This window comes from Coccinella septempunctata, chromosome 2, assembly GCF_907165205.1.
Source record: "Coccinella septempunctata chromosome 2, icCocSept1.1, whole genome shotgun sequence".
Taxonomy (NCBI): domain Eukaryota; kingdom Metazoa; phylum Arthropoda; class Insecta; order Coleoptera; family Coccinellidae; genus Coccinella; species Coccinella septempunctata.
Genome location: NC_058190.1, coordinates 32881624 through 32907191, shown reverse-complemented (window position 1 = coordinate 32907191; position 25568 = coordinate 32881624). Strand labels below are relative to the sequence as shown.

Below are 25568 nucleotides of genomic sequence, written 5' to 3'. Positions count from 1 at the left end.
ATTTTGCTCGTGCATATTTGATAAGGTACCGTTTCGTAGGTTTTTCGCTGAATTGAAGCATGTTGGATTCAGTGGGTCTATTCTTGTATGGATTCAATCTTATCCCAGCGAGTGTCGTTTCTAAGTGACAGTTGGTAACAGATTCACGTTGAATTTACGATTTACGTTGTTCCGCTATAGTGGGGTACTGCAAGGTTCTGTCTTGGGTCCACTTCAGATTTACCCGGACGTCTGACATCGGTAGTTTCCATGTTCGCCGATGATACCAATATTTACGCTAATTTAACCAATTCTTGAGTATGCGAGTCCAGTGTGGGATACTCGTTGCCGTAGAGACTCCGACAGTCTGGAGAGGATACTGAGTTACCAGCCTTATGGATACAGAAGGACCTGTCTACGAAGATAGGCTGCGCTAACTCAAGCGACTACCTTTGAGCATAAACGACTAAGGGGAGTATGATATTCCGCTTAAACACCAATTTGCAAGGTTACCGTTACAAGCTCTACAGGAAAGCACTCACATCGGCTTCACGTGAATACTTTTTGTGGAGCAGTTTTCCATATTTGGAACAAACTGCAGACTGGTATTGTGTGTAGGCCAAATGTGAATCAATTTAAACTTAGTTTTGATAACTGGTGCAGAACTAAATAATTTTTTTTTTCTTAGGGCTTTTGTGTGGAGTTTCAGTGCTCATCTTGGTAGAGGCAGTTATTTTGCCATTGTGGGTTTGTGAATTATCATTTCTTTCCACTGCACTTTGTGTCTATTTTGTTTTTTCCTTTTTACTTGTTTTTGAACCACATAGGCTCTTGTAAATTATGTAAATAAATAACATCCTAATTAAATAAATACACTCAGTGGCAATGCATTGAGACAATGGAGACAATTCGCCATTGTCTTAATTTTTTTACTCTGATTACTTTATGGCCCTTTTCCGATACATCAAACTCTTCAAATAATCCCAAACAATAATTCACATAGTCTTGAATGTACAGAAAAGCAAAGATTATCTTTGCAGAAAAGTATTGTTAACAATGACCGATGTCTTTGGCCTTGGGGGGATGATAGTTAGTCAATATTAAATATGTATGTTTTTGTATGTTGTTTCTAAGGAATTCTCAGTCTATAGACCAGCCATTGTCTACCCTACAAAGCTGTCAGAACCAAACCTTATCTTATAACATCTTTCATGAAAGGATATCCATGTAAATGGGAGGTTGATATAACATCAAAAATTCAATCACGCAATTTATTCTTTATTGGTTTAAATGTTGAACGAATTAGATACATGTTGTCATTCTATCATCCTTTATCCACTAGAAAACTGTATATAAGCACTAATACCTTACATTCTATAAAAATATTTGGTAATTTCTTCAAATGGAACAACAAAATTAATTTGTACTGAATTGTTCCCAAAACTAAGGCTGTAACACATTCTCTCTAAAAAAGACAAGTATAAAATTATTTAAAATTTTCCTGAAACTATTATTTTTCTAGATATATAGGGTTCTTATATCATATGTATATATAGATGATAGTAGATAATAGAAGAATAATAATTGAAAATAACACTGTTTCCAAAAATATATATAACTGTAGTGATATTTCTAGATAAAATGAACTGAAACATTTTCCAGACGCATGTTAAAAAAAATTAATATTCATTCAAGATGTACAAAGGCGTTTTGATGCCCTTTTTTGGCTTATGGAATGTATTCTAGAAACATAATCCTACAGTGATGGGTACTTGTGTATGTTCAGCCAGGCATTAGATCACCTTAGTAGTTTCCCCTATCTTGAGCATTGTTGTGAACGCTGAAACAAAATAATTAATGAATAAACATTTTTTTGATGTATTGAATTGGGAAGAGAAAAATATACATATTTCAAAGAACAAGAATATTTAGGGAGGATCATCATCCTTCCTTATTTCTGGGAAAACATATTTAGGTACACAAAAACCTATTTTATTAGCACAAGTTTTTGGTTTCCTACAAAAAGTATTTGGAACTGATGATTCATACAGGATGTTTCAAAATAAAATGCCGAATGCTGATCCTTGGAAAAGCGTATCTATTTCAAATTTCAAGAAAAAAAGTTCAAATATACTCACTATGCAAAATTTATGGCAGATGGCGTATCCAGCCAATAAAAAAAAATATATATCGAAAACGGCCCCAATTTTCATTGGGGCTAAATGTGAGCTTAAAGAGCAAATAAAATAAAATAATGATAGGTGGCGGTCAATGCTTAGAGGACTTGAGCCAAATTCCATAAAAATACCCAGATAGTTAATGAAATATGTGCTCAAGAATCAAGAGCTGTAGGAAATAGGTTTATTTAAACTTTTCTTCATTGAATGTATACAAATTTTATGAACTAGACATAGTTGGATATTAATATTTCAAGTTGTAATTTTGCCAATCAAACTACTATTTCATTTGATTCACTTCTACTATCAGCATTGAATACATGTTTGGAAACAATAAAATGTTTAAGATGTTCCTTGAAATATTCAATAAACTTGTATCACAATAAAATAATAATTATACAAAAAATTGAAATCAATAAATTCTCTCAAAATGAAACAAGAGGTAAAAAACCTAATACCTACACCAATAATAAATTATCAACAAAATGTTTCTAATTGCACTCATATTTCGATCAAATTTTCACATTCAGATTCTATAACATGATACAATTCGATAATGAGGTTTTAGGTGAACCCTCACAGTACATTTTAAATTCCATCAAATTATGGATTTTTTTATTCCACTATTTAACCAATAATTCAATATCAGATCTGCCCTGTATGACTTTAAATTTTTTGATCCTTGCTAAAAAACAGTTAAACCTGGCTTAACATGCACAAGTCGAACATAATATAGACAAATGATTCCCTGAAAGAGCAACAAGAGGTTAAAGGAGCGAGGGAACCAAGCATGATACGTTTAGAAGCATTACTTCTAATGATATAATTATGCCCGCCAGAAATTAGTCCAATGGGACAATGACTGGATACATTTTTGTTAAATGCCGTAAGCAATCGTTTCGAAAGATTCTCGCGAAGAAATAGAAATTACCATTTTTTACGAAGATTTATGACAGGATTAGCGAGTTGTTTGATAAATATCTTGCATTATTAGTAAATCTTCAATCATTAACCATTATCAACCATTAAGCAAGGTTTCACTGTAGTAAAATCAATAAATTTCGAAATACGAAATACAAACTTTTATCAGTTGGATATAAACATTCATGTTTGAACATTTCTGATGAAATCAGCATAATTAAGAAAATTCAATACAGCCAAATCATGCAGAGAAGGCTTATGCATAATATGCTTTACTATTTTCTATGTTAATAATGATTTCCATGCCGCACCATGAAGCAGGAGGACAGCTTTGTGGGATGATTAGTGATTCCTTGTTACATAAAACAGAACAACAAAATCACTAGTCTTCCATACAATTCTGCCCGTATCAGTTAGTAGCAGTAACAGTCCATGATTCCATGTTAGTTAAGAGTTCCTTGAAGGCTTGAATTATATGTTTGAATGATGTATCTAGTGCATATAAGTCGTCGATTTGATATCCAACGATATAACAAAAAAATTACAACTTCCTATCGATATTATTTGCACTAGATATATTATATTATGCAAAAATAAATTTTAATGAGTTTAAATAAGATGGATTACCTCTGCTGTAGAAGGTATTGCGCCATTTGAATTTGGTTTTGTGATCCAGTGATGGTGATAATTCGATCATTCGATCCTGGAAGTGGTTCATCAATGGTAATTCCTGCACCTGAATCCTGACGGATTTTTCTGATACGGCCACCACCCTTTCCAATGATAGCTCCAGCAAGCTGTAAAATATTAAAATTAGGCATTGAAATGATGATTTCATTAATTTCAAGAGTGGTATCCTATTGAATACGAAAACCAATCCAGTTTTTTTCTAAATCCTGTTGATATTCATTTAATACAATTCTAATATAAACAGACAACTATTAGGAAAGTTACAATTCCGAAGTTCGGTCTCAGCAGCTTTTGTAATATTCAATGAAGTTCTGAAAGGTCTTGAAATATAACGAGAAAGAGATTATTATTTTAAATTGCGTTTCAGCTGGGTGGAGATTAAAAAAAAAACAACATTACATTTTTGTAATAGATTGTTACTTATATGAAAAATAGAGAATTGACCTGAAAAGCTTAGGTAGGCTTGCTTCATATAATTGATGCATTTAGATAGAGAACCAAAGTTAGCATGATACTAAGTAGCTCAGACATGATTCGCCTTTTAATATCTCAGCCACCCTCTGAACATGGAATTAATTGGGTTGAATGCTTACGTCTTTAGGAATGGTGACTTGGGTAGAGTTCTTTCCACCACTTATTCCGCTGCCAAGTCCGTTGTGTATAGGGCTGCCTCCTAACATTCCACCTCCTGGGGGTGGTCTGTTCATGGGGGCGTTCAGGGGACTTTCCCAAATATCGCTGCTTCTAAAACTTCCACTGCCATTCAGAGATTGTCGTCCTCTTCCTCCGAAGCTATCGCGACCACCGCTGGACGATCTTTCATTAAATCTGAAAATTATTGCGTCATTAAATTAAAATCCTAAATAGAACAAAACTAGAAAGCCGAGGCACAATGAATAAAGGTATTTTGTGACACATGAAAATGTAGAATCAACTATTATTGAAATTTTGAGGAACTTCGAACTGAATGAAGTGAAAAATAAATTGGCGATAATTTTCACGTGGAAGTTGTATATACGAATGTTCCTTCAATTTCTACTGCCGCGTTCACACCAGAGCTCCAATGCCAACTATATTGACGGTGCCAATTAGTCTTGGGTTTCGAAAAGATTTGAAGGATTCGAAGTCGTGGTATACATCAAATTCATTTAGATGGTCAACAAATATGAAGTCCTTCGGAGAAGATTAATCGTAATCTAGCTTAATGGAGCTATAATAGTTTTAAACGGTCGAATAAAAAATTGTCCCACCTATCTAAAACAAATGAAAAGATTCAGGGAATACTTAATCGCTAATTCGAATTGAAATGCGAAGCAGCCATACTCTAGAAATGGACAATGAACAAGTTGTTTACTGAGGGGATCTAGAGAAGTATAGCGGCTAAAAGAAAACGGATGACACATTTTCGAGCTCTTTTTTCCCGATCGGGAGAAAGTATACCCTCTTATTGCATATCAAGTCAGTTTTTTTTTGCGTTGGTCCACTCCACGTAAAATTTTGCCAGTTCTGTCTGGAACTCGCATTAGATGAGTCATATAAAGCCTATTAAGGGAAGGTAATTCGGAATATATTCGTAATGTGCACTTCAAATTGGCATTCACTTAACATATACAGCAAACACGTCGAATTATTGTGGACCTTACATTTATTTGACATATGAACATGGTGTTACTAGGAATAGGTAATTGTTCGCTTTACCAAACTTAAAACAAATTGGTAGAAACTCCCCTATCGCACGAGTTTGTGACTCTCTTAATATGTTCTGCAGTAATTTGGATTATTTAATTTAACCTTGTGCATATTTGGGAAAAAAGTTAAAAATGTTTCTTAGAGAAAGTTATCTGTTTTAACATTTAGTTTAGTTGAGTTGTTTGGCATCTGTACAAAATCCTGTATTTTAGTAGAAATTGAGCATATTTATAATAGAATCTTTTCTGCTTGTATTCCGAATTTGAAATAAAATGAGAAAAAATTTTTTTAATGCAGAATATTGATTCATTCCATGTAACACTCACTAGCATCTCAAATAAATAAGTTGAGACGAGTACCTGGCGAGTATAAGATTGTGAATTGACAGCAACCATCCCAAAGTTACCTTTATGATAAAAAAACATCCCCTAAATGGATGTCATTACCGAAATATATGTGTATTTCATAGTTTCCTTACCTTCCCCCTCTTGGTGGTGGACCTCTATTACTACTCATTCTGGATGGGCCACCGCCGCGCATATCGCTGCTTCTACCACCACCACCACCTCCACGGCCACTGCCACCGAAGCTACCACCTCCGCCGCCACCACTACCACCTCCTCCACCGCCACCTCGTCTATCATTTCCTCCGTTTTGGTTTCCACCCCAACCGCCATACTCATCGGCGTAGAAGTCATCGTAGTTGTGAGGATCATAATTGTTGACCGCTCCTTTGATGGGGCTCTGTAAATAAAAATATAACATGAAATTGAACCCCTTCTATATTTACAAAAATGAAGATATTGTAATATATAAAGAAAGGCATTGTTAAGAAACTATGTGTCTTGTGTGATAATAAAATATGGAATTACAATGTAGAACAACTGGGACAAATTATTTTTGAATAAGAAATTGAAAATCTGAGGAATTTAGAAATTTTTAAATGCACTTTCCTTCATCCGTTTCGGAAAAAAAAGAAAATAACTGCCTCCAGAGAATTTACTTCCACAAACTGTATTTCGAGATATGATTTCATATAAAGTTCTTGTCCTAGTTTTCGACGTAGCATATGCCATTAAATTTTTTGGCTCAATTTCGTATTATGAAATTTCTGAAAAATATGGAGGAAAATTTTCGAGATACCGTGATTCGGGTGACTTGGGACGATTGTTGATTCTACTTGTCACATTTTTAAAACGGTGACCTATTTTTATCTGAAAAAGAGGTTCGAATATGCTTAATGACTCAGACTATAGATTAAGATATATACCATGCTTCAGAATTCGGATTTAAAAATAAAATATACTTGTCCCAAGTCACCCACCAATTTGGGAGGCTTGGACAAGTTATAATCTATTGATTTCTCAACTCTCAAATGGAATAGGTGACTTGGGACGGTGTATAGTTTCGAAAAATTAGAATCTGTGATTATATAGTTGAAATTCGGTAAGGAAATTAAATGATAAACCCCTATTACAGCGAAAGTAAATATATTGCAACTCAAATGTAAAAATAAACTGAACAAAACAAGGGAACTGTAATTTCTTTCACTCTTTGGTGATTTCTTTGTGGAAATAACGTAAATAATTATATCCTGCGGAAAATCGGCATATTTCCTGCTGCCAATGCGCCGCTTGTATCTATTCGGTATTGTCCCAAGTCACCCTATGAAACAACAAAATAAATGAATGAGATCCGTGTTGGCGTTTGACTTGTAAACAACCTTGTTTCATGACATATCTAATATACCAATATCCCACGTATCCGGAAAAAAAATTACATATGCACTAAGTGAAACACATGTACAGGACACTAAAAAGAAGAAGAAAAAAAATTAATTGTTAAACTAACCGAAAAAACGCTACACAATGTTCTAAGTTTGTCCTTTCACTCATAAATGGTAATAAACAAAGAAATCTGCAAGGGGGGTAATTTTCCCAAGTTACAGGACTGTCCCAAGTCACCCGAATCTACCGGTACCTATTTCTTTAAAATTCTTTTACTGATACGGTTCCAACTAAATTATGATCATATTGATATTCATCAAGTCTTCGTATTATACTTAGCTAGTTACTGAGTATTTTATTTACGGCCGTTTTCAATAATCCCACCTATACATTGTTTCAGTTACTGATGATAGAAAATGCATGGTGATTCCGTTTCTATGATCTATCTGTAGATATATTTTAGAATGGTTACAATTGGTTACTAATCGTCAGTAAGTGAAACGATGAATAGATAGGTTTATAAAACGGCCATAAATTGAGAAGCGTAAACCTATCCTGAAAAATTCGAGTCCTCAGATCATTTCTCTTCGAAGTTAAAGTGTGAAATTTTAAGCAGAACAATAACGCAGTCGTTTCTAGGAACAAGCGTGCAAAAAACTAAAAAAAAATTAGATAGTATTTTAAGAATGTTATATTCTTCAGATAGAAAAGAATTAATTTAGATCAGAGTTATCATCCGCGAAAAATAATAACTGAAGCAAAGAGCCTCGGTTGCCAGAAAAATCACTAAATTCCGTTGGATACTTACTCCTTTTATGAGGGTGATAACCTCACGAACCGTGTCAATGCATTTGTCTGGGTGTCCTTGAATTTGAATGATCCTGTCTGTACTTTGTGGTGCCGCATTCGAGAAGATTTTTACTCGAGCTCCAGTTTGCTGCAACAAAAAATTAATATTGTAGGAAGAGTTTTTATTGAGTTATGATTAGATAAGATCAAATATGTGGTAAATGAAAGCTGATTGCCCAAAAAATTCTGTATATTCTTGTAACACGTTTGAAAATTTCGATAAATAATTGAAAAAGCGGATATTCTTTTTCGAAAACAGTACTATCATTTTCCGAATAGAAAGATGCTGTTTGTCATTCATTAGAGGCAACCTCTGTCAGCTAAACTGCACCCAACAGATAGATAAAAGAAGAATCTCGACCAACTTTCAACTGGATCTAACAGCGAATTGAATCATTTCTTCCATCGCTATTTAATTAAGTTGTAATGGGTTTTATTGGTTTCTGTAGTAAATCTCCCCGGATCTAAACAGAGGATAAGGAAGGGGCGAAGTGGAAAAAGTTATTTGTTTTATGGCGTAATCGAGCTGAAAAATTGAGATGAATTGCGGTTTTTTCAGTGGGGGAAACTCATCGATATCTTTTGAGTTGGCGGTTCGTTATTAATGGGTTTTCGAGGGGCCTACCTTTGTCGAACTCAAAAAAGGGAGTTTCTGGGGCGCCACGAGACAAATCGCCACCTTTTAAATCTATTAAGAGGACGGAAAATCTTTCTCGCCTACCTATTCTTTTCAGGCAAAAATAATGTAGAGCCAGCGAAAACCAGCATCAGTAGAACCGCGGGAAATGAAAAGTTGGGCTTGATGTGTCACATTCAAAGGAGACAAGTGGTCTCCTTTGATGATATCTTTTATTTGAGATGTTGGTAAGAAAGACCTATTGAAAAAAGTATAAACTATAACTCTATGATACAAGAAGTGAACATATTACTAAGGTTAGTAGCCTTGGACAGAATTGATATTTCCCACAAATTCTTCAACAAAATTTTTAATCCAATCAATAGGGGGCATTTTCGGCTCAAAATTTCAAAATTACAGACCATCGAATAAATTCATAACGCAAAAGATTTCGAAATTATGTGGGGGGGGAATGGAAATGGATGGCGCTGAAGTTTTTTTCTAAACCTTAACGATTTTCCTGATATTCGAAGCGAAAGAGAGTAAGTGAATTAGTTAACTACTGCTAGAAGCATCCTCTCCATAAAAACAAGGAATCCAGTGAAACTTCCAAGCTGCATATGCCAAAAGCAGACGTATTTTCTACTACCTCCAAACAACGAAACTTTCTTGCAGACTTTGTAGTAGACTCAACGTTTGTCCTAGCCGGTCCGGCACATAACTTCGGACTTGTTATCCACACACTAGTCGACTACGAAAACTACCCCATAATAAAACTTTTCGCCTCACTTGTTTTCGTAACGTTTGTTTTCGATGCAAAATGATTCTGCCGTGTGCAGGAAGCTTATTCATCTCGAAACGGGCAAACATGCGAAAAACAACGTAAATTATCCTCAATTTCCTTCTCGCGATTGTTTTTGACAAGGCAGCTATATTTTCCCGTTATACCCACTACCTTACGTGAATCTCTGATGACGTATCTATGTTCACGTTTCGAAACTTGCGGAAGTTTCTTCGCGACTCGTTTATCTCATAACGTTCAGAATTGACAACGGTGGGAATTTGAACAAACGGCAGTTACATAATAAGACCTTGAAATATTTCAAATCGAAACGGATGGAAGACAGTTCTTGAACAGAACAACCAGGAACTTCATGAAAAAGGCATTATATTACCATTGTCCTACTTACGTCCAGTTGCAGCAAAGTCCGTTAAAATATAATGCACCATTAAAATTTTAATGGGCTATCAAATCTTTATGGACCTTCCTCTAACTCGCAAGTTGATAGCACTCAATATAATAAATTTTATCATTTATACAAAACTCTAATTTTGATTGTCTAGTAACTAATTGGGATAAAGTGATACGAAAGTTATGAACCAATCATTACGTGGCGACCTCTATTTTGAGTTTTGCTTATTCCTTCGACATTTTCGGAAAAATTATATTTGTAGTTTTCCGTTTGTCGGATGAAAAAAAAATTTAATTTTTGACTGATATATATGTAATTGGTTTTTTGAGCAGCCCCTGCTGACATTTTAAATTTTTACCAGAAATCAGAAAACTGACTTTTTTCCTTATTCATTTTTTAACATTAAATAATTAATTTTTGATAGCTTGATTCATTTTGGATGAATAACGTCTCCAGTTATTTCTTGCTGAAACTAACGATTCTTGAGAAAAAAATAATTTATCAACAGGTACGTAGCATGAGTCATATTATATACATATATTATAAAACATCAAGCTGAAATCAATTTCGAATTTTAATTGACTTACATAGTAGGCGGACATTATGCTGACATTTTTTTATTGTCTTTTCGATCCCATAGAATGTCTCTATTTCATTATTGTTAGTTTTTTTTTAACAAAAAATTAAATAAAAATTGCTTTTCAGAGGACATTTTTTATGGTGAGCTCATGCAGGGTTACTAAGAACTAATACCTAAGAATGGGACCAATCTCATGGCAGATGGTGAACATTGGATTAAAACGAAAAATCTAGGTATCCTTATTCCAATCTAGTTCAGAAAAAAAAAACTAAATTTCGGCTATGAGTTATATGAATTTGTTGGAAAGCTTGAGCATTTAAGAAAAAAGTTCCTTAATTTTCAATTCTCAAAAATGTACTGACAATCATATTTAGTAATTATTGATTATTATCAAGTATCGGTTACATTTTTTGGGGAAATATATTTTTATAATATTGTTTATTCCTTATTAAGCAGGGATTGCTTATCTTCTAAATCTGAATCATCTATTGTTTTTTCGGCATTGCCTATTTTGAATTTGAATTGGTTGTACTCCTAAAGAGAGGAAAAGATAAACGTATTATATCCTGGAAAAAATACGATATTGAATTATATGAAAAATCGATGATTTTTGAATGCCAATTCTCAGTTACAGATGTATGGTGTATTACAAACTAGGAGAGTAGACTATGTGAAAAGTTTCGAAGTGAGAAATAAACAATGTAAAAAATTTACGACAGAAAAGATGGAAATATCACAAGGGTGAAACTGTTTCTTTTCATTTACGAAGCAACACAAGCAAATATCCAGATTACAATTTTTTTGCAAAGGAAGAGCGCGAAAAAACGCCCCAGACCAGCCGTTGTAAAAAATTCTCAACAGAAATAACGTGGATGAAATCGTAGTTTTTAATTTCCAGAGTTTTAATTTTGAAAGAATAAAACTACTACACGTTTGTCCTCCAGCATTTTTAATTAAAATGCAGGAGGCAATACAAAAGGAACGGCTTTCGAAACGGACATGGAGAGCGACAACTGAAACGTGTTCTTGAACTACGGGCTCATCATCTGTTTGTTGAAAAAAAAAATCGCACTAATGAATGACGATGAAGCAGGGAGCAGACGAGAAGTCAATTTTATTTAATTAAGTCCGGAAAAATCGACAAAAAGGAATAACGAGTGTACTTTCCTCGCTCAGCGATTTCCGTTTCATCCGTTTTTATTGCCGGCTTCGGCTCCGAAATGAAAATTCGTGCGATTTTTTCGGCGTGAGCTCTGGAAAATGAGATCGCTCATAATTCTGAATATCAACGCGGATATGGGGTAACGTACCCAAAGAAGTACAGGTCCATAAATCGTACTGCTTTTTCCTTTATATATTGGCAAATACTAATACACAATCTTTGAAGTTTACAGTTTGTTAGTTACTTACATGATGTTAAAAAAGTGTAATTATTCCTTGTTTTATTTGTCTCTTTCTGAGGCGATTGAGTGACCCTTTAGAGTTGATAAGATTTAATATAAATAATAAAAGCACTATTGCGTGTTGTATAATCCATTCACATTTATTTAGTTTTTGTAACTTGAACTGAGTAAGGTTGGCACTCATGAAATATCGTTAATGTCATAACGCCGTGGCCACAACTAATATCAATTTTTATTACGAAAATTGGCGAAAGTGATTGAAAAAAGGTACAGGGTTTCAGGAAGTGCTATTTAGAATTCAGGTCCGTTCATTCAAGTAAAGGGTGTTTCAAATTGCGCGGTTTTTTTCAAGAATAAATAAAATATAGATTGCGCACCGAATTCGTCTGGGTATTATAACATTTAAAAAGTATGATGTATGACATTTATAAAAATGGCTTCGTAAACGATTCAACAACGCGTTCAAATTGTCGAATTATTTCATGAAAATCAGAGTTCTGAGAAAAGTGTTTTCAGAAAATTTCGTGAATTTTATGGTTTACATAATTGTCCATCTGAAAGCACTGTTGGTCGAATTATTAAAAAATTTCAAGAGACCGGTTCGGTGATAATCGAATTTTCGTGGCCTGAATTAAAGAATATTGATCAAGAGGATATTTGGTTTCAATATGATGGCGCTACACCTCACTTTGCAAATGACACAATTGATTTATTGAAACAATAATTTCCTGGACGAATAATCTCCAGAAACGCTGATGTCAATTGGACACTAAGATCATGTGATTTGACACCATTGGACTATTTTCTTTGGGGTTATGTGAAAAGCCAGGTGTGTAAGAATAATCCATAATCGATTCCTGAACTAAAGGATGAAATTATTCGTGTCATTAGTGAGATAGAGCATCAGTTATGTCAAATTTTCATTGAAAATTTTAACAAAAGATTGGACGTCTGTAGAGCTGCAAGAGGAGGCCATTTGGCAGATAGCAATTTGAAACACCCTTTAGTTAGTTATACCCTGATATTCTAAAATCCACAATACGTCAGACGGTAGCGAACATATTCAATGTAAGAGAATTTATATAATGTTTCATCTGAATCTAAACGACTTACATTTCAGCTGAATATTTACACAATCAGAAAGATTGTGAATGAAGAGGATGACAAAGAATTTCCTTCTATTGGGAGACCCAAAAAAGTGGTGGCATTTGAGAATTTATGTTTGATTGAATTAATGCGAAAAGTTTACTACAGGATTTTCGATGGATGTCATCGTAAAATAAGTTCCCGAAAATTGATTTTTCTATTTTTCATTTAACTTGTCCTATACATTGTAAATGTCTTAAGGTACCAATAAATACCTAATTATTATTATTATATCAATGCATTAAGATGAACATCCACAAATACGCGCCAGTTGTCCTGTTAATAGTTTATTCATTCATTCATTTGAAATTTTTGTTCAAAGGTGAAGTTCATCTTGACTTGAAACTTCAATTTCTTTTACTTACATTGATGCAAGATGATTTTTGTTGAAGAATTCAACATTCTTGTAATTATCTGTTAATTATTTCGGGTGATACCCATTCCCAACCACTGCATCATATGCATTTCATCTTCGGGTTAATATTTTGGAAATCTACAACTGATGTAACGTATTCAAACTTTAGCCAAAGAAGATAACGAACATTAACTCTCCTAAAGCTAGTGCATATTATGATATTATACTGATCTCTTGTATTTTCCATGCAAATAACTGGATTTGGTATGCCTTAACTCAGTTTGTATAAACTTCAATTATGTTCGTCACATATTTTCCGAAGAGATTCGACATTGCGATAAAATACGTAATAACAGAAACTTTTACGTAGAACGGGCAACACAGCGTTGATTTAAAACCCAAAAATGTTTTGACAAGCGTCATAACCCCACATTTTCTTACTATACAAAGTGAAATGTGTCAAATTTCCATGGCCAACCGAGTGCTAAAATAAAAGTGAATATATATGTATACATTACACATTTGAAAATTCTTCTTCCAGCGTGTTTACCATGATTGTAGTGCTTCTATTTGTGATTTGACCATGGAGTTCTAACATAACATAATAATCACAAGTGATTCATGAACGTCATTATTCTAAAGGAAATGGACTTTATGCATGGATGCTACACAAATTTTTCTCCTAAATCGATGATAATTATAGTTCACTTTTTAGAAAAGCTCTTTAAAGCAACGGATTTAGCTGCTTCACCATGGTAGGCGCTTTCTTGTACGATCTGAAGATGATGACCTGAAAATATTTCTTGACAATGCGTTCTGGAAGCCATTAAAGTGAGTAGATGCCGCAGTAACCGACATCGTGGGTGTGTTCATAAACTTACTCCGAGAGTAGAGTATGAGTATGGTCAATGCTTAGAGAGCATACTCTGAGGAACTAAAAGTACGTTTGTGAACGCTTCGAGTAATCAGAGCTTACTCAGAGCTTGCTCTGAGTAAGTTTGTGAACGCAACCCGTGACCGATGTGCATGTCATACCGAATACACGACATTTCCATCAACATGCAAGTAATTATATTCGAGGGGTCTCTCAAGGATCTCTTTCGGGACTCCGTTAACGATACAGTTGCCCTCGGCACCGCCAAGATTCGGGAACCGGAGAAGGTCGAGTATCCGGAAATTGAAGACGCGAAAAACACGGAATAAATGAGATTCTTGGATCATTGCCGCCGGGGTTGCCAGATGACGGGACACTTCCCTGGAATGGGGGGAGATTTCGTTATAGGGAATTTTCTCCCAGCAATATGCCTTTCGAACTCTCTGCTTTGAGATATACTTTCTAATTGTTCACTATGCTCGTGATACTCTTGAAACATTCAATTGTTTATTCTTCGCCGAATACTAGGTATGGCGAAAAGTTATTTTTGAATTGGAAATTAATAAGAATCTGGGGAATTTCCAAGTTTCCACAAAAAGACAATGCCAGGACGGAAAATATTTCAACTAGTTGACGTTGCTCGAACTTGAAAATTTTCACTCATTGAAGAAATAACCGAGAGGTATACTACACACAATACACAAAAAGATAATAGAGGATTTCAATTTTGAAGATGAATTTCGCTTTAAACATTAAATGGATGACGTATTCGTGCAAAGTAATTTCTTCTTGGTTGTAATATGGTTGGCATCGCCCAATGAACTACATTTTTCATGGAATATCTTGGAAAATCACATCAAAAGGAGGTCTGCAGCTGGAGAAAAATGTCATTAAAATTTGAATAAATATTCCCGGAGAAATATATTATAGAAATTTTCTCCCAGATATTTCATTTCTTTCTTTTTATTTTTTCACAATTTTTAAACATCAGAATTTTTTCTGATACCCTCAGGCGCAAATTTTTCAACCTTAAATCTTCAATGCATTTACCAAATAGTTTCGTTATCCATTTATGTTTCCGAGCATATGAAACTTCGATTGAACTTGGGCAAACACCTCATAATTTTCTTCTACATCTTGAATCGATCAGAAAATCTCACCCTACACCTTATATTTTTGGTATTCCTCTTCAATTGACCTTGAACCAAGCAGGAATTTTAATTTTCTTTTGTAAGTATACGAGATTCTCAGTGGAATGAGCTGGCAACCCTGATTGCCGCCACTAGCAGTTTTCCGAGAGCTTTTGATGGCTCGCTTGTAATTCTGAATATTCTGATAGTTTTTGCAAGTGGAACAGGGCACAGTCTTGAGAGGACCGCATTCTTTGAGGAGGGTTATTTTCGACATGAATTCGTAGAAGAGGAAGCTGAAAGATATTTCCTTAATAAGGAGGTCAACACTTTGAATTGGAGCAACGAAATCGTATTTTTGAGTTAATAATAAATGAACTTCCTATAACGTTCTCGAAAATAGGTAAAAGGAAACATTATACCAGATAAATTACTTACTTAGGTGATATTTAATCTCTCAACATGTTTCGAGCTCACTAAAGCTCATCTTCAGGAGTAATCACGTAAGTGAAGATGAAAAACATGGAGAAAACATGAAGAAAGCTTAAAAAACAAAATGAAACTTCATTTTGTTTTTCCCAACTATATTTGTATGCCCACATAGTGTATCAATCTACGTTTTTCGAGAAAAAATAAACAAGAATACCGGAACTACATATAACAGAAGATTGAGTCAGCAAAGAGGAATTATCTGAAAAAATTTGTTCATTTCTTTTCTTATGCATGAGAAAATTTTTTGCAAAAATTCGAAATTCACATAAATAAGCGAATTCACAGATTAATAGTACAGGCAATTCAAAACAAAAAAGTTCCTACAGAGTATGGTCCATGTTATGTTTCCACTGAAAAATTGTGGAATGGTTGCAAATTGACTGAAATTCGGCAAGATACAACTTTCACACCCTACCATTGAGCATCAAACTCAATGATAATGCGTATAATATGAAGTACAAATTACTTGATAAATTACTCGAAACTTAATTGTGATGAATTGATGTTGATGATTCAGTTCTATAAAATCCGAGAATATATAAAAGATTTTACTGATGAACGATGCTGCCAATGAAACTGCTATCCCCTTTTTAATCAAGGAAATATCTTTTTCAACCCTCCAAAATTTCCATCAAGTAATGACCAATCGAATCCAATATAAGTAACACGAAAAATTACCGGAGAAAAATCTGAAAACGTTATGGAAAGTAATGAATATTAATGAATGGAAACTCTGGAAAACAAAGTCGAAAATTTAATTAATTCACTTTGTTAGCTACAAAATATCTCAAATTATACGCAAGAAGCATTTTTTGAATACCCCAATCTTGGAATTGCACGATTCACAGATATCAATCATTTTAGAAATAATTTAATTTATGCTCATAAACATATATAAAATCGGAAATATGCGAGCAAATATGATCATCTATTTCAATTCATCCAACTTTATGAATTTATGTTATTTTCTGGATAAACCGAAACTTTCATGCCCAAGAAATCGAGCGCCAAAAATTAATTTGCATATTAATTTCACGAGATCCAGATGAAAGTAAAATATTCGGAATATAATAAGAAATCGGAAATTACAGGCCTGGAATGTTTCAATAGAAACATTAATGAAATTTTTAGGTTCATCTTCATATTTCGTGTCAAACTCAACAATTTATGATTCTTTCAATGGTTCAGTGTTCGATTACTATTTTTGTTTATATATTTGTGACCTAATGATGAACACATACAATGAATCTGCGTGGAAATTGATATTGAAATAATGCTATATTATTTTATAAAATATATTTTATCGAAAAAAAATTATAACATTTTTTCAATATCAATTTCCACACAGTTTCATTGTGTGTGTTTATCATTGTGTCAAAACATATAAACAATAATGGTAATCGAACATTGAACCATTGAAAGAATTATAAATTGTTGAGATTATGTATGTAAAATTCCATACAATTAGCTTTTATAGGTAAATTGTTGAAAATGCTGAGAAATTTATTAAGTTCTGAATTTTTGCTGTCTCAACAGAATTATTACAATGAGAAAATGGAGCAAAATTATCGAGATTATACTCGATTAATCTTTAACATGTTGGGAAAAGTTTAAAAAAATATAATTCTTTTTTTCGATAAATCTATTTAATAAAATGATATATTTTCTTGAACTTTTCCCAATATGTTCAAGATTAATTGAGTATAATCTCGATAACTTTGCTCCATTTTCTCATTGTAATAATTCTGTTGAGACAGCAAAGATTCATAACTTAAGAAATTACCCTTTCTCAGCAGTTTCAAAAATGTACCTATCAGAGCCATTTGCGATTGCTATTTGTATGGAATTTTATATAATCTTCAAGGTGCATTATCAAGAATAAAAGGTTGTCCGATTCAGCGAAGACCTAAGGGATCGTAAAGTGAGAGATGAGTGAAATGACTAATGATTAACTTTTTTGTTATAATAAAAGAAAATAATACGTAGTATCTGAAGGAAAGATAGAAACTACAAATGGAAATCGAAATTATCATAAATAGCAAAGTTTATTTTCAAATGCAATAATCTGATAATGGAAACTGCCGTCGCGTAATGAAAAGTATTCATTCTTTGTTCTCTGAAACGAATAATCTGAAAGAAAAACCACCTGATCATGAAAACCCCACACAATCACCTGTTAATCCACGTCCCTACACACAAAACTCACTGCTTAATCCAGCCCCTCGCTCCCACCAACCTGCACGGCACAACGTTTCTCTAAACCACTGACCGACCATCATCAGGCACAGGTGACTTCGCGATCGCGTACGCAAGCGACGGTAGCGCGCGGCGCTTCCTCGACGACGGCCGTCGAAAGAAAGCGCCGTGCCGTGTCGAGCGTAGCGAGCACAGGCGCTCGGCGTCGTTATTGATTTGGGACGGCGGCGGTGGCGGCCGATGGAAACGGCGACGTGGCGGCACGGCACGCGATGGCGGATCGGGCAGGTGAGAGTTGTCCCGAGCCCACCTGTCGTTAGGGGGTGGATCGGATATGTGGGACAGCGAAAAAACAAGTTATTGGTCGGGAGAAAGAACGAGAACGGTACGCGGAGAGGTCGTATTCATGGGTGCGTTCGTGGCTCGTTAAAAATTAATAGGTTCGGGGTAGACTCGACGCCAGGTCCCTTCGTGATATCCTCGAAAGGAGAATTAACCGGTGTAGTATTATTGATTGACGTGTACTTTATGTCGAAGGTCGATTTTCCTTACGAATCCAATGTCCGATATTTTTATACATATTTCATTTGATTTCTCGAAAAACCGAATACTATTCAGAGAGACAGAGCCTGTTTCCTCTTGGAACTTGAAGCGCTGCAAATACAATAAGATAGTCGAAATGGTTGGCATAGAAGCAAGCCTTCAAAGTCCAGACGGAGCTTAATACATATATGCTCACAGAAGATTACTAACAACTTCTTTAGATTCAACCGCAGAAATAAAATACATATATAAATATAGGGTGTATTTGAAGGTGAGGCTTTTTTTCAACGGTCAAAATGAAGCGTTTCACCAAAAATCACGTGGGCAAAACATTCATAATGACAAAGTTGAAAAAAAAATTGAATATGTTTACTGAATTAGATTCTAATACCTACGACCCTGGAATGTTTGTCAGCTCAATTATCGCAAAGCAGCGGGAAAAAACTTATCTCATGATTCGACCATGTGGTTTTGTTTAGGATATTAGCTCGTTCGATATTTACGTGGTAATGAAAATGGAAACTTAGGATTGCCGAATTGTTCTCATTATTTTTGTAACTTACAGGATTTTATGAAATGGCTCATTTCGATACAAACTGACAGAAGAAACTTAGGACACAAGTGTTAAAATTGGAATAATACTTGAAAATCTCACCAATAAAATATTTTCAACATAACTAACATAAGCATTTTCAAGAAACTGCCTCGATTTTCTACATTTTTTTCACCCTAAATTGCACGATACCACAATTATGATTCTCTCAAAAGTGACCTGATGCATCGAATCCGATGAACTCGGTACTGAACCATTCATTGTCCAGCCAGATGTTTATGTTTTGTTTCGTTTTTGCGATGCCAGAATCACCTTCCACAGTCCCATACTTGAAATTCAATGAAATTTTGTCGAACTTCCAGGGGTTGTATCTCAGCCACCTTGGATATTTTATGTAGACTATTTTTGGTTAAACGACTTATTTTGATGAGTTCTACCTTCTGTCAAAAAAAAAAGCCTCACCTTTGAAAACACCCAGTATATCCTAGGAAAGTATTGGAGGAATACTCAATTTGTTCGATTAAATCTAGAACCTAAATAACAAAATATCTTCGGTGAGTTCATAGACTTATGAGAAAAATTTTAAAGGGTGAATTTTTTAGCCAAAATCGAGGGGTCCATCATATAACTTTTTGTTTGAAACCAAAATATATTCGACTCATTTTAATATCATGTGGTTTGCTTATTATTATTTACTATAATGATTGTTTAATTTCTTATTGTGACATTTACAAAACTGGAAAATTAAAACTGAAAGTCCTTATGAAGTAGGCATTGTACCATACAAACTGCGATTCTATGTGGGGATAGTCTAAATCTCATTTAATTCTTTTGTGATCGAGGAAACAATTTCATGAGAAAACGTTAAGAATAGAAAAGCTTCAGATCAAAAACATCTTTTTAAATATAGAAATGCAGGCATATCAAAAATTCGGATGTAAAATAAGTTAGGGGTTGCTTCTTAACATTTCTCGGTTAAAAAAACAAACTGAAATTTTGCCAGCATAATTTATTTGTTGAACTTTATTTAAATACTCTTTTCGTAGATATTCAATGAAATCCTTGAGTTAACCCTTGAATACTCAAAGATGAAATAGACAATTTTGTCCTAATTTCGAAGGGCTTTCAAATTTGTCGCATAAATTTAGTCACACCCTGCATATGTTATTGGTATATGGGTCAGTGTTTATTACAAATACCAACATGAATATTTGATAATTTTTATTCTCATTATATATATTTTTTTTAAATAAACGTATACAGGATCAGTCTTTGACTATTACATATTTAATTATATTTTAAAAGAAGATTTAACAATTTTCCCTTGGGGTTGAAAGTCCATTAAAAAATGTAATTTCGAGTTATATTTATATCTCACAAAGGATTTGATCGAATGGATTGGTTTCCGGAATATAGTTTTTCATGTGACGAATCTCCTCCGAACATAAAATTCCACCCACATTTTCCAATTTAACCATTATACATACCATAAAAAAGCAAGAAATTCAAGTAACCCGACTCTTGAAAGTATGTTGAATGCTCATGAACTACTGCGGTCGTATAAAAAATAACTATTAGGCATACCTTATGCTTCGTTTTGTTATAGTTCATCTCAGAAGAAGTATGTTCCATGATATGTGCGAAGGCCAAAATTATCTATCGAATAAAGGATATGTCCAAAATTTTGCATTGGAAATGGATCTTATAGTATACGTTGAGTATGTCACCAAAGGCGTATGAACGGGGAAAAAGTGCGTATGAGTAATACAGAGCAGTCAAAAGCGGCATTAATTTTTTTCCCCTGCTCAATTCAAGTATTCAGGTAATAAAACGAGAACGGTCAGCGGAAAAACTGCGGGTTCCTTTCCAATTTCAGAACCCTTCCATGTAGCACCGTTAACCTCGGAAAGTCCCAACCCAAGTGGCAATCTTTCTTCAGCTATTCATTTAGATTTCTCGTAAATTTAGGGAAGGGTCGAATGCATTAAGCAATTTCGCCGTCCGTATTTGTCGGGATATCGATTTCAATCGAATCACACCGCAGGGCGTTCATTTGTACGGGATTTCCTTGATTGACCGACTTTTATCACACACATACTGACGCCCCCGAGACCACTGTCGGCCGCTACGAATGAAGTAAACCGACACTTTGAGGCGGCTCCGAAGGTGGAACATAACAAGGTCCGCCGAATAAATTGGCAGAAAGCGAAAAATTCACGAAAAAGATAGTCATAGTTTCAGAGGTTTCAGGAAATGAAGGGATCTGCTTTCAAAAAGAGCGCAATACTCTGATGAATACAAGGGTTGCACTGTAGAGTTTATACAGATTTCTTAAGAATTAAGTGAGACCTATGAAAAAGAAGAAGTTACTGGGCAGGTGGAGTTCACGCGAAAGCCATCTGCCAATGATGTGTTTATGCAAGAACTAAGACCTAGAAAAGGAAGCAATATAATTGGCAGCTGCCGATCACTTTATATACATCTACCAACAATAAAAATGCTTCCTTTCTTTGTTGAAAATACACCTATAAGGAAGAGTTTTTGGAGAAGGAGGAAACCGAAAGAGAAACACACTGGTTCAGTGGTTCATTAAGACTTAAGACACTCTTGAGCGCAAACGTAAACAGCCAGTGCCTCGGTCTGTAAAATAGGAGGGTTCACTTCCCAGGGCTTTAGAGGATCTTCCATATACGCCAATGCCTGTGCCCTTTTCAGATTTTGATCCATCAGTAAACCAAGTGGATGACTTTCTGACCAAACGACTTACGAAACTTATTGCACTAGGACGGTCAGCTATGATCATTGGCATAACACCCGATGGTTTTGCCAAGAGGTTTGAGTCCAGTTGGTTTTGAGCCACGCTTGAAATTATAAGAAATAAGTGTACAACATTGCTCCTCAAACTTTTCTATCGTTAATTTGCGAAACTATTTCTCTGAAATCATCTGAATTACAACTATTACAAACCAAATTTCCAGTTGCAAACAACTGGATCGAAATGTCCAATAAAAATGTGTAGAAATACCACCTCGCCTAATAGAACAGCTCAGCCCTCATATTCATAATAGCCATATTTCATGGCTAAATGCCGATTAAAATCAGAGTTGCGAGTTTCTTTACGCATCGCCTTTACCGCACGCATTTCCACCCTACCGCGATGTGTTCCAATACGCATTTCACGCCGTTTTAACCCCCGGTTCATTTTTGCCACCATGTGCGAAATATGCAAATTCCTTCCTGAAGGCAATCTAAAATCAACCATTATTACCTTCGAGCTAAATAAGCATACAGGCACACCCTGATATCCACTCGACATCATGGCGCTGGCTTTAGGCTCGGTTCGCAGTAAATAAATAGTTTTCATGGAAGCGACTGAAATGAAGAACAACATCGCCAAAATAGGTAGCAATAAGATTTCGCATATCATAAACCTCCCATGGTCCGAATTTAGTGATTTTCGTATGACCAGATTCTGAGACAAAAAGAAAAGACTACTTTTAGGGGAGAAATTCAGGGAGCTGTAACTCCGAAAGAAAGGACCTTCTGGCGAATATCAATAATAGGGTCTCGAGAAGCTGTGACTAAATTTGTTGCATTAATTTCGAAATCCGAACAATTGTTTTCAAACTTTTTTTTGTATTTCGGTTTTGGGCTGAGCAGGGAAAATATTACAAATAGAGTCTTTTATGTCATATATTCGCAACATTCATAAGAACTGTGAAATCATGTCTCCTGAACTGCAAGTCTCCCGAAGTTAAGATATACAGGGTGAGTCTTTGACTCGTACAAATATTTTAACATTAGATTCTTCTTGAATTTTCATAATGAGCTGTGTGTCACCACTGAAAAAATAGAATTAACTTCAGAATAACTAGCTAAATCTATGATACTTTACGTCTGTAGATCTTTTAAACAGAGTTGTATTCGGTCAAAGTAACTAATTTTTCAAATTTCGCAGATACTTTTTCAATTTTCGACTATCAAATTGCTCGAAAACGATGCATCATACGAGAAAATATGAAGAATACTTTTATTTTACAAAACGTTCAAATATTTATTAGATAGTGTCCAACTTAGTTTTAAGAGTTGGGTTCTTTGAATTTTTGATATTTTTATGATACCTAATAATAATCTGAATTCTGGAAGACGTAGGTCATATCTTGTGTTCGATAAAGATTCATCAAATAAATGAAAAAATATATTCCTGAATTCATTTCATTCGATAAAACCGTTTGTGAGAACACTTCAGACTATGATTTCTAATGGACAAACAATTATTGAACTCCGTTCAATAGTTCATCTCAATTCTTTTTTCCTTCAGAATATTAGTATAAATTCCCCTAGAAAATCCGATGAAGCCCCCCATGCAAATTGCATGGGGGATTTAATTCATGAACTTTTTCTCAATGACAGAAATCAAGGATATGAATCACTGGATTATAGGCCAAATCTCTCGACTGAATGAATGAATCTATACTCCAGTCACATTTATTTTAGCAGTCGGTTGGCCATGAAATAATTTTCTCAAGTTTTTGTAACTAGAACGGAGTAAGGTTGGCACTCATGAAATGTCGTTAATTTCATAACACCGTTGCCACAACTAATATCAATTTTTATTACGAAAATGCCGAAAGTGATTGAAAAAAGAGACAGGGTTTCAGGAAGTGTTATTTTGAATTCAGGTGCACTCATTCATATAGTTATATCCTGATATTCTAAAATCCAGAATACGTCAGACGGTAGCGAACATATTCAATGTAAGTGAATTTATATAATGGATCATCAGAATCTAAACGACTCATATTTCAGCTGAATATTTCCAAAATCGGAAAGATTGTGAATGAAGAGGATGACAAAGAATTTCCTTCTATTGGGAGACCCAAAAAAGTGGTGGCATTTGAGAATTTTATGTTTGATTGAATTAATGCGAAAAGTTTACTACAGGATTTTAAAATTTCCAATGGCCAACCGAGTGCTAAAATAAAAGTGAATGGAGTATAGATCCTTTGATATTTCCTCAGTGACAGAAAAATCGTTTTTCAGGCCATAGAGGCTACAGACAAATATCAATGTCAAACCATGCCTTTGTCCTGTTTATTATACATTAATATCAGCGTCGTTCTTTAAAATATTGACCCTTGCCTCCTTCCGTGCGTTGCCTGCAATTTTCCCAGGTGAACCTATAGCCACAACGGGCGAATCTATTAACATAAAAGGGTGCACACGTAACGAACGGATATGTTACTGATTAAATTCACTGCTCGGCAAGAATTATCTTACCCCATTCTGAATAATCTCGTTCGGTACTTACTGAAGTTATGAGGTAATGATTAGGAACAATATGCGCGCAAACAGAGAGAGCTACCCCGTAAAGGATGTATAGAGGTGCATTCGAATAGAAGGAAGGTAAGGGTCGATTATGAATGAGCCGTTATGGTGAATAATGGAAGGATCGTACGTTGGATTCGGTCCCACAGTCTCACATACATTATTGTCTGAAATATTACGAGCGATTCTGTAATTGCAGATATCAGATGAAAAGGTTGGGAATTCAGCCTAGATCAAGAGTACGCGATTAATGTTTACACCTTCAAAAATGGACGAGTTTAAAAACTTGTAAATATCCGACTACAATCTTACAATGGAAACCTATTTTTTTTTTATTATATCTGTTCCTTTCGGTAGCTTTAAGCATTTTCCAATCCTTGGACTGTCGCTGGTTCTCAAATACTAGTGAAATGGAAGAAAATTTATAATGTATTTTCATGGTAAGTTTTGACATTATTCATTATTTCGTGAATTATATTTATGGTTTCATCCATAGACTAATACATAAGCCATATTTTCGCGATTAAGACGCGTGAAGCTTCTTTAAGCGGTGCTATTCGAGCATAGACATAGAGACATGGACTGAGCAATGTCAGCAAGAAATTGGCTTTTTTTATAGAAAGAGAGAAATGATCGTCGGGAATTTACCTGTCTCTTTTTTGTTCACATAGAGGTGAGTGTAGACCAATCAAAATTCTTGAAAGAGACAACTGCATTCCCGACGTGCGTTTCTCTCTGTCACTTTTTTTGACCGTATTTCATGCATAGATAGAAAGGGAAGGCACAGTCCATGTCTATAGCCATATTTTCGCGATTAAGACGCGTGAAGCGTCTTTAAGCGGTGCTATTCGAGCGAATAAGTCATGACGTCAGTCTTTAAGACGCTTCAAGCGGAACCTGGCGGTCTGTGGAGAGCGCCTGTGTCATAGAGTCATCTTGTCTCTGGCCTGTGTCGTCTTAAGCGGAAAGAGGTAATATAAAGAAGAAGAGAGAATATGTTGTTTATATCGAATTTGATTTGAATTCCTACTAGGGAAGAGGGCTTTTATTGCCAATAATGCAGTTTCTGCATTATCATTTAGAATAAATAAATATTTTTCAAATAATAGCCAAAGAACAGAAATTGA

General features: G+C 34.8%; 1 protein-coding gene across 3 annotated transcripts in view; it reads right to left on the bottom strand.

The window, feature by feature from the left end:
• Positions 1-1241: 1241 nt before the first annotated feature.
• LOC123306396 (heterogeneous nuclear ribonucleoprotein K) overlaps positions 1242-25568 on the bottom strand; it is a 207029-nt gene continuing 182702 nt past the window's right edge. For all 3 annotated transcript variants that reach the window (XM_044888377.1, XM_044888375.1, XM_044888376.1), the window contains 5 exons: positions 7992-8120; positions 5935-6200; positions 4361-4595; positions 3705-3874; positions 1242-1819 (listed from right to left, as the gene is read on the bottom strand). In XM_044888377.1, the coding sequence (XP_044744312.1) occupies positions 1783-1819; positions 3705-3874; positions 4361-4595; positions 5935-6200; positions 7992-8120 (837 nt within the window). In that variant the 3' untranslated portion in view covers positions 1242-1782. The remainder of the gene's footprint in view (positions 1820-3704; positions 3875-4360; positions 4596-5934; positions 6201-7991; positions 8121-25568) is intronic.